At 35.4% G+C, this 10,563-nt stretch overlaps 1 protein-coding gene across 2 annotated transcripts; it reads left to right on the top strand.

Annotated features, from left to right (window-relative positions):
* The first annotated feature begins 6,679 nt into the window (after nucleotides 1–6,679).
* On the top strand, nucleotides 6,680–10,042 carry LOC108319771 (uncharacterized). Of its 2 annotated transcripts, none has more exons than XM_052878730.1 (6): nucleotides 6,680–7,013; nucleotides 7,108–7,179; nucleotides 7,255–7,342; nucleotides 8,240–8,372; nucleotides 8,636–8,674; nucleotides 9,778–10,042. In XM_052878730.1, the coding sequence occupies exons 1-6, from the start codon at nucleotides 6,806–6,808 to the stop codon at nucleotides 9,856–9,858; spliced, it is 621 nt and encodes a 206-aa protein (XP_052734690.1). In that variant the 5' UTR covers nucleotides 6,680–6,805; the 3' UTR covers nucleotides 9,859–10,042. The 2 variants fall into 2 exon arrangements, with proteins under 2 accessions (XP_052734690.1, XP_052734691.1); XM_052878731.1 differs by having other exon boundaries at nucleotides 6,688–7,013; nucleotides 8,240–8,376.
* The last annotated feature ends 521 nt before the right edge of the window (nucleotides 10,043–10,563 follow it).

Below are 10,563 nucleotides of genomic sequence, written 5' to 3'. Positions count from 1 at the left end.
GCGCACCGGTGAACTATACTCAACACGAGCCGAAAAATTTTGGGCAAGAAATTTACCTCCTTGCGCAAAAGGAAGTGACACTCGAATCTCTGTCTCTACACGAGACTCCAGCACATCCTTAACATAGTGTAGTATAAAAAGTTCACCCATGACCGACGACAGTACAAGGAAATAACATAGTTTCGTACCCATATCACAATTAATACATAATCTCAATAATATGCTTTACACAATCAATCATCAGGTTTAAACACAATTCTTATACACATCCTCAGTCGTAGGTGTTAACTAATCATTTACCAAGATTATTCATCCAAACACATTGATCCAAGCTATACCCGAATCAAAATAATATGAAATAAAGTACAGTATAGACTAGGAAGTGACTCCTAGGTCGTCTCTCAAGGACCAAATATTGGTTTAGTCATTACATCAAACACTTGGTAGGGGGTTTGTGGACATTTTTGTGACATGAAATGCACTAAAATAAAACACGAATTAAACTACTATTTGAAAACGGCTGGACACTAACTCAATTACAATGCTTCCAATCACAGATTAATAACAATTACACACTACTCTAACCTCTAATCCAACACAAGTTAACCAACTAAGTGAAGACTAACCATGTTTTTATAAAAAGCGAATTAAGAAAACGCAATGCTAATATTCAACCAATTCTGCAGCATACAGTTTCATCAACTAAGCAAAGATTAGACATCAATTAGGCAACTAAGCATATACCCAATCAAAAGCACAAAACATATTCAATATTAGCCAAGTCAGAGCAACAAATACACACTTCCAGCTCAGAAATCTCATGAAAACAATGCAATTTCACTAATGACCAATCAAGCACACTTAAGCTACCATTATCTTATTATTTATTCTTATTCTACTAAACACCTACAACTAACTATTAAAAAAAATAGAACTGTATAAAATCATTTCACTTCCAATCATTTCATTATTTAATTTAATTTTTCTAATTTATTAAACCAAAATTTTTATTAAAAATTATTTTAACTAAATAAGTATACATTTTATCAAGATAATGAACAAAATCTATGATGCAAAGAACATTCAACAAATTAGTAATATAAATCATGGGGGAAGAAGCGTGAAGATCATACCTTGAAGAGAAGAAGCAGTAAATAAACCCATGAGGTGAAGATGCAGCAAAATAATCCCTAAGGAGAAGAAGCAGCGAAATAAACCAAAGCATAGTGAAAAGGTAACAAAGAGAAAAGTAAGAAAAGAAAGATGCGTCTCAGAGAAGAATCCATAAATTGTAATGTATTGAAAAGTGTAATAATGTGTGTACAGAGTCAACCAAAAGAGAGAAATAAAAAGGGGGGAAAAGGGGGAAGGAAAATATGGGCTGGGCTGCAATGTGCAGGCCCAATATAATATTATCATCCCCCCTCAAGTTGGGAGTATATGTTAGTCATTTGCATCTTGGAATAAAGATACTTAAAAACAACAGGAGCAAAAGGTTTAGTGAAGAGGTTTGCTGCTTGTTCAGTGGTTGAAATAGGAAGCAGCTTGAGGAGGCCTTTGTTGAGCTTGTCCTTGACAACATGGCTGTCTATTTTAATGTGTTTGGTGCGTTCATGGAAGACTTTATTGGAGGCAATCTGAATAGTGGAGCGATTGTCGCAATATACTATAGTCGGTTGAATGGCGGGAATACGAAGGTCATGAAGAACGTAGTTCAACCATTGTAGTTCATAGGTGACAGTGGCTAGAGCCCGATATTCAACTTCTGAAGAGCTTCTGGAAACGGTCTGTTGCTTTTTGGACTTCCAAGAAATGATGGAGTAATCAGAATCACTATAGCCTTTGAGCTGATTGGTCTTGTTGCTTTGGAGGAGGATTCCATTGCCAGGACTGCCCTTGAGATATCTGAGAATGCGGTGAGCAGCTTGCTGATGAAGGGTGGTAGGAGATGAGACAAATTGGCTGAGATTATTAACAGAGAATATGATGTCGTGTCTGGATTTGTGGGATATATGAAGCGACCAATGAGTCTTTTGTAGGAGGAGGCATCTTCATCGTTGAGAAGGTCACCTTGACTAGTAAGACGAGAAGAATGTGCCATAGGAGTAGGCATATGGGCACAATGGAGCATTCGGCATCTTTGAGGAGGTCAAGAGTGTATTTACGTTGACTAAGGTGGATTCCAGAGTTGTTCTGAGTAACTTCCAAGCTAAGAAAATAGGTGAGATCACCCAAGTTTTTTATTTTGAAAAGGCTATTAAGGGAGGTAGTGATATGTTGTATCTCAGTGGTGTTGTTGCTCGCAAGAACAATATCATCAACATAAATTAAGATGGCAGTGGTATAACAAGTATCATGTTTCAGGAAAAAGGAATGATCAGCATTAGAGCGAGTATAATTATTAGATAAAAGAAAAGTAGAAAGTTTATCATACCATTGTCGTCCAGCTTGCTTGAGCCCATATACAGATCTTTGAAGTTTGCACACTTGATTTGGGTTGTGATGGTTGAGGCCAGGAGGAAGTTGCATATAAACTTCTTCATGTAAGTCACCATGAAGAAAAGCGTTGTTGACATCAAGTTGTTTGAGTATCTAGTGGTTAGAGGAAGCAATGAGAAGGAGAAGACGAAAAGTAGTTAACTTTGCAACAGGGGCAAAAGTCTCCAAGTAGTCTAACCCTTCAAGTTGGGTTGAGCCCTTAGCTACATGGCGGGCTTTAAAACGGTCAATAGATCCATCGGACTTGTGTTTGATTTTGTATATCCAGCGGCATCCAATAGCAGTTTTTCCCGGGAAAGGTTAGTGACGTTCCATGTGTTGTTGTGTGCTAAGGCGTGAAGTTCATCCTGCATAGCTTGAGTCCACTAAGGTATATTAAATGCTTCCTTGTATGTGTGAGGTTCAGTGGTAGATGAAATCGAGAGGATGGTGTGCCTGAAATCAAAGGAAAGTATGTCATAAGAAAGAAAATTAATAATAGGATATCTAGTAATATTATTAGTTTGGAAATCTGTAAGATATGTAGGAGGACGTTTGGGCCGAGTAGAACGCCTTATAATGTCAGCATGCTCAGTTATATTGGGGACATCATTATGAGAGGCATTAGTTAGGGGAGGTTCAATAGTGTCTGGGATGCTTGTGGTGTCATCTGTGCAGGTAACAATATCACTAGCAACAACAATATCAATATCAGTGGCAGTAGGCACAAAAACACTATTACTAGGAAAATTAATATCATCATAATTATGACTATAATTGTGAGGAGTAGGCAAAGAAAAAGAATTAGAATCAGAGTTATTGTGTGAACGAGAAGTGTAAGGAAAAGAATTTTCATGAAATAACACATGACGAGATATGTCAATCTTATGATTTTGTAAGTTTAGGAATTGATAACCTTTGGCGTGCTGTTGGAAACTAAGAAAAATGCCAAGAACAACCTGCGCATCAATTTTTTTCCTGTGAGCAGTTAAAGTGCTAATATAGCATAAACAGCCAAAAACACGCAATGCAGAAATATCATACAATTTCCCATATAATTTTTCATATGGAGTAGCATCATCAAGTAGAGGTGTAGGCATGCAATTGATTAGTAAAGTAGCATGTTTAGCAGCAAAGCACCAAAAAATAGTAGGCAAATTAGCTTGAAACAAGAGGGAGCGATTAACATTTAACAAATCTTGGTGTTTATGCTCAACTATGCCATTTTGTTGAGGTATTTCATTGTAGGTGGTTTGATGGTTAATACCTTTAATAGAGAAAAAATTATGCATACAATGTCATTGTCAGTGTGAATGGTTTTGATAGTGGTAGAAAACTAGTTTTCTATGTTTGTTATAAAATCAGTAATAATTTCTCTAACAGTAGATTTGTTAGTCATAGGTATAAGCCAAGTATAGCGAGAAAAATCATCCACAATGGTGAGAAAATATTTAAAACCACGCATGGAAAGAATACTACAAGGATCCCATATATCAATGTAAATAAGATCAAAGATTTTCATGATTTTAGAAGTACTACTAGAGAAATGCAGTTTTCTTTGTTTAGCATGATGACAAGCATCACATATGTATGTGGGATTATGCACAATGAATGGGTATTTGAGTTTCAAACTATTCAATCTAATATCGGAAGGATGTCCTAATCTAAGATGTCATAGGCTAGTATTGTCCTAATCTAACATTGTTGGCAAAATTTGCAGGAGAAGTAAGTAAAGATGAATTTAAGATGTACAAGCCACCAGTGAGTTTAGGTATAGAATTCTTCTCTTTGGTTTGAATGTCCTGTATAGTGCAGTCATGAAAAGAAAAATTTAGTTCATATTTATTAAAAGAAATCAACTGAGATATGGAGATAAGATTAAAAGAGAATTGTGGAACATAAAGGACATTTAAAAGATGGATCTTAATCTTAAGAATAATAGTGCCAGAATACTCAGAGTAAACAACACTGCCATTAGGTAAAGCAATTTGAATAGGTTTGATTCTTTTATAGGATGAAAACTTTCGTAGAGAAATACTTATATGGTTAGTGGCTCCAGAATCAAGAATCTAATTGGTCTTAGGGTAATTAGAAGTAAGAGTAGGGCATATATTACCTGAAGGATGTTGGTTTGCCGAAGCAAATCCAATATGGTGAATTTGAGCAGAAGTGGAAGCATCATTCAGATTGTGGTCTTTGAAGAGCTCTACAAGAACTTGAAATTGTTGTGGTGTGAGGCGGATGTGATCAGTGTTATTGGAATTGGTAGCTTTGACATTCCCATTGTCCTCTTGGACAGAGGTATGATGAATTCGGGTATGCTTATTATAAAACTTATGTCCTGGAGGATAACCATGCTTTTTATAGCAAACATGCACTGTATGACCACTTTTGTTGCAATGAGTGCAATGCTTTCTGCCAGTCGGCGCACTTTTGAAACCTTTGTCTTGATTGGGGAAGCCATTCTTGCGGTAGCAGGCAGTTTCACTATGCCCATTCTTGCCACAATAATTACAAACAGTGGAGGAAGTGGAAGCGGTGTAGGCGGTGGCAGTACCGGTGTCTTGAGTCTTAGCTGTAGCAATAAGATTTCCACTAGACAATTGATTTTATTGTTGTGCCACCAGTGAAAAAACTTTGGTGATGTTCGGAATAGGGTCCAGTAGAAGCACATGCGATGTAACGTTAGTAAATTGATCGTTTAATCCCCGTAAAAATTTCATGACTTGGTCTTCTTGCCTTCTTTGTTTGACAACAGTCAGAACTTCACAACCACAATCGGGTTTACGGGTACAAAGAGGTTATGAGCATAAGTTTTCTATCTCATCCCAGAGAATATGCAGTTTGGTGAAATACTCCAAAATGGTAAGGTCACCTTGATGAAGAGTAGCAATGTCAAGTTGAAGGCTAGAAATGCGAGAGAGACTTCCTTGAGAAAATTTGTTCTTTAGGTCGTTCAAGATCTTCGAGGCTTTATTCATCCATATGATGCTTTGTCTGATGGACATGGAAATAGAATGGACGATCCATGAGACAACCATGTTGTTTCCACGATTCCAAGCGACATGCTCCGGCTTGTCCTTTTCACGTGGACGAACATTGCCAAAAACGAATTCGATCTTGTTTTTGGCATTGAGAGCAGTTAACATGGAGCGGCTCCAAGAGTGATAATTTGTGTCGTCGAGAATTGGTGAAACAAGGGCAGCGATTGGATTCTCGTTGGGTAAAGGTACAGATAATTGTGTACGAAGTTGTCTTCAGCCATGACTGAAGCAAGAACAAGAAAAGAAAGGAAAAACAAGAAAGGGAGAAGAGGAAGCAAAGTTAAGGAACAGAGCTCTTCAAAAGAAGAGCTTTGATACCATATCAAGATAATGAACAAAATCTATGGTGCAAAGAACATTCAACAGATTAGTAATACAAATCATGGGGGAAGAAGCGTGAAGATCATACCTTGAAGAGAAGAAGTAGCAAATGAACCCTTGAGAAGAAGATGCAGCGAAAGAACCCCTAAGGAGAAGAAGCAGCGAAAGAACCCAAAGCACAGTGAAAAGGTAACAGAGAAAAGAGTAAGAAAAGAAAAGTGTGTCTCAGAGAAGAATCCAGAAATTGTGATGTATTGAAAAGTGTAATAATGTGTATACAGAGTCAACCAAAAGAAAGAAATAAAAGGGGAAAAATCGAAGAAGGAAAATATGGGCTCGGCTGCAATGTGCAGACCCAATATAATATTATCACATTTATTAAATTTAATTTTACAAAAACCAATCATACTTACAATATATTATTTTCTTAATTTTTCTATTACCATAATTACAATATTTTCAAATAATCAATTTAAAAAATTAACATCTAATTTCATTCAACTGGAAGCTGAATTTATTCTTTTCAAGAGTGAAACGGTCCAATTGGAGAGGAAAAAAAATTCAGTTTTAATTTCTTTTTTGGAGTATTCTTGTTGAATGTGTTGGCCTATGTGGTGATTTTGGCTAGGTATATGCATGGTGAATTGGAATAAATTGTGGGCCTAAATTACAAATTCAGCAAAATAGAGGAACTGAAATTATATAAGAAAATAATCATACGTTTTGAAACACTAATTTCTACAATTTTTTAAAAGACTAGAAAATATTTATGCGAAATTGATGAATTAAAATAAAGGCTTTTATTTTTACTTGATGTATCTCAGTTTTGATTTGTTGGATTTGAGAGTGGTAAGCGGGTCCCGTGATGGGTCGAATACACGAAACATTTAAACAAACACGTGGTGGACAGAGAAGAAGGTGGCGTAACATAACTTGTGAGTGATTTGCGTTGGAGGTTGAGAATGGATGCGATGGAAGAGAGTGAGACAGGGAAAGGGAGTGTGAGCTTAGAGGGAGAGAAGGTGATATTGGTCCCTTACATGGAAGCCCATGTCCCCAAATATCACCAATGGATGAAGGACCCTTCTCTCCTTCAGGCCACTGCCTCCGATCCTCTTACCCTTCAGCAGGAGTACCAAATGCAGCTCTCATGGTTCCAAGACCCTTCCAGTTCACCTCTCTCTCTGTCTTGTTCTAACCCTAACCCTAACTCTATCACTGTCTCTTCATCCTTTTTCACTGCTCCTCACCTCAATTCTTGCAGAGGAGACCTTCATTGTACTGGACAAGGACTTGGTTGTTGGACAATTCTCGCACGGGGAACCCCACCTCGAAGGTCGCTGCCCTTTTCTGTTTCTATTTACTCCGATCACTTTTTTTTTTTTTAAATATAACCAAATTTTAACTGCAGCCATGGTTGGTGATGTAAATCTGTTCATGAATGATTTGGATGATCCTCACGTGGCAGAGGTTGAAATAATGATTGCAGAACCAAAGAGGTATCCCAATTTAACTTCCGTTTCATCAACTAGTTTCCCAATTACTTGCGTATACGATTCTGATATATATAAATTGTGTATTGCCTCATTCTAATTGCAACATGGAGGACACTTGCAGAGCCAGTTGAGATTGTTTAGTAGTAGCACACTTGCACTATGTATAATCCCTGTTCAATGGCTTAATAGGTTTCTGCACAAAAATCCAAGGTGGCAAGAATAGGAAAGTAGAAAGGAAAGTTACTTGAATATAACCTTTCTAAACTTTTATCTCTTTGTTCATGTGAACCGGATCTTTTTGTAAATTTTCATCTCAAGCACGTGAAGAAAAGTTGAATTTGTTCTGAATTAATTAACTGTTTGTGGCTTATGCCCATCTTTTTTTACTGGTGAATTTAGGTGTTCTGTTGCTATTTTGAATGATAACTCTATTCAATCATTTTCCATGTTATGAGCAGAATATATAATGTCAGACCACGAACGTACTTTTTGAAGTTTATATTGTTTTTACTTCCCTACACTGGGATCTATGCTCCAACTTACTCACCTTGTTATGCAAGTGCAAGAGATAAAAACCTTTCCTCTGTCTTCATCTAGCAGCCTAAGGTTTTAGGCTGATTTAATCTTTTGAAGCTTTGGCATGTCTGGATGAATTTTTTCTATACACACTTCTGGGAGAAAAAGGTAAAAGAAAAAAATGAAACGAGTTTCTCCATGTGTTCTCTAAATTTTTATTTTTTAACTTGTGCACAAGTTAACTTTAAGCTTATGTAGAAATTCATTATATTTTTCCTCCTTTTTCTCTCTCCAAAATGTATTCATAGAAAAGTTCGTCCAAACAAGTCCTCAGTATTAAATCTCTTCATTCTAACCTCTATCAACTTTCACTTGCTGGCATAGCCGTAGGAAGGGACTTGGGAAGGAGTCTGTTCTGATGATGATGACCTTTGCTATCGAGAAGTTAGGAATTAATATGTTTCTGACTAAAATTGCAGACTCAAATGGAGCATCCCTTGACATGTTCAAAAAATTGGTTTGTACGCTGCTTTTTCTTTTTATCTTTCCTTTTATGTGTCTTACAGCCGAACATATAACTTAATTTTGAGTGGTTACGAGATAATGATGCTTTTGAACAACAAAATTTTACTTTTGCTCAACATATTCTTTAATTTTAGAGACATGATCATTCTATAGATTGATTTCATGCATTCCCGTGTTAAGTGTCTCTCTCTTTCTCTCTCTCTTCCAAGGTTATTAAGTTTTGTAGGTTTGACTCAGTTCATGGATTTTGTGTAGGGGTTTGTGCAAACTTCATATAGCAACATCTTCAAGGAGGTGAGAGCCTTTAAATTTCAATGGATTGCTTGACTCAGACAAAAACATATGCTTTGTTCTCACATGATTGAAAGTGCAAGTTATTATTTAAATTTAGCTAAGGAATTTAACTTTTCTTTTCTCAAATAAATTCGGGTTAAAATCCATATGATTTGTGCTTATTTGGTAGGAGGTTCAAGCTAATTGATTATTGTAAATTGACCTCCGGAGTCCTTTAAATCAGTCCTATTCTCGACTATTATAGACTTATAGTGATTACCATGTTTTGAGTTTATTATACAAATAGAAAGCCAAGAACGAGTACAACAACACACTACAGAGATTGAAGCCCTAACAAGTTTTGTTTAGAAGAACAAAACCATTCCCAAAGTGATAATTAACACATTGTACGCATAGGAATGTGTATGCGTTCATGTACAAATAATCTAAATTGATATTGGATATTTGCATATTTCTGTACACTTTTGAACCAATTTTTCTCTGATTTGAAAAGTCAAACTTGTTCTACTAAATTCACTCACATAGAAATTGCCATAGGTTTCAAATAAAATAGATCATAACTATGGTGTAATCTGAGTCCCACAAACAGCAAAAGAATTGATGTGCTATTAGATTTTCCAGTAATTGGTGGAAACTAGTTTTCACGTGAATTCATTGTATTTATGGTGATTTTTGTTTGAACTTTTGTTGAATTCCACAGTTTTTATGCACGTGAATTTAACAGGATAAATTTAGTGTCTTTAATTATTCAAAACATAAATTATATCTTAAAATCGTTTTTTAGTGAAATATATCATATATATTGTACTTCATATATTTTAACCATTTTTTCAGAACATCATAAATGTTCTGATAAATAATGAAAACCTTTAGTTTATGTATGTCCAGAGCTGTATATTAGAAAGTTATTCCTTTATACCTTATTCCATTGCTCCAACACTCCTTTCCTACCGTTATGGCCTATTTATCTTGGTATCTAGTGCCTTAATCATGGTTGACTTTTGATAAACTTTGTATACTATAATGCTTCACATTTATGTTCCACTTTGTCTTTTTCCTTCCTTCTGTAGAATGTTTAATAATAGCTCGGTCCTACTTTACAGGTCACTTTGGAGTTACAAGTAACACAGCCCAAGAAAGAGGAGATGCTTGGTTTAATGAAAATGATAATCAAACATACATAAAAGTAGCAATATCACTTCCAGTTTATTTAATGGTAATAGAATGATATCTTCTGTTGCTATACTTGTTTTGTGATGTCTGGTTAAAGTGTAACTATACTAAATTCTGACATTATTCATATAACTCTAACCCTGTCTAAGTGTAATAATCTGGAGCTATATTAACGGCGAAGGTATTTAGCGTGTTTATGTTTTTCTTTTTCTTTTAAATGAGAAGAACAGACCCGGTGTTTATGTTTTTCTTTTTCTTTTAAATGAGAAGAACAGACCCGATGCAGACGAGAAAAGGCTTCTGAATTATTTGATTTTTGGTTTTTTAAAGTATGTTTTAACTTTAAGTATGTTAAGATAGCACAATCTGGAGTGGATGTATCAGAATAAACTTCTTAGTCGAGAATAAAAAGTAGGAGTGTTTGTTTTTTAACATTATTTTTTTCACTTCAAATCTTATGTTAAAATATCATTCTTAGAGTCAATTATGCATTTGAAGAATTGTTTGCTTTTAGAATCTCATGTTTTTAAAAGGCACCGGTAAATTAAAAGAAGAATATGTATATAATAAAGAGTTTTTTACCATGACTTTGAATAGAGAGAGTTTTAGCAATATTGGAATAAACTAATTCTTTTGAACAATTTTCAATGGCTTGAAGTTGTTTGTGATATTACTTAAAACAAATAAATGCTTATTGCTATCAACTTCCTATTAAA

Source organism: Vigna angularis, chromosome 6, assembly GCF_016808095.1.
Source record: "Vigna angularis cultivar LongXiaoDou No.4 chromosome 6, ASM1680809v1, whole genome shotgun sequence".
Lineage (NCBI taxonomy): Eukaryota > Viridiplantae > Streptophyta > Magnoliopsida > Fabales > Fabaceae > Vigna > Vigna angularis.
The sequence above is the reverse complement of the archived record's forward strand: the minus strand, read 5'-3'. Positions and strand labels throughout refer to the sequence as shown.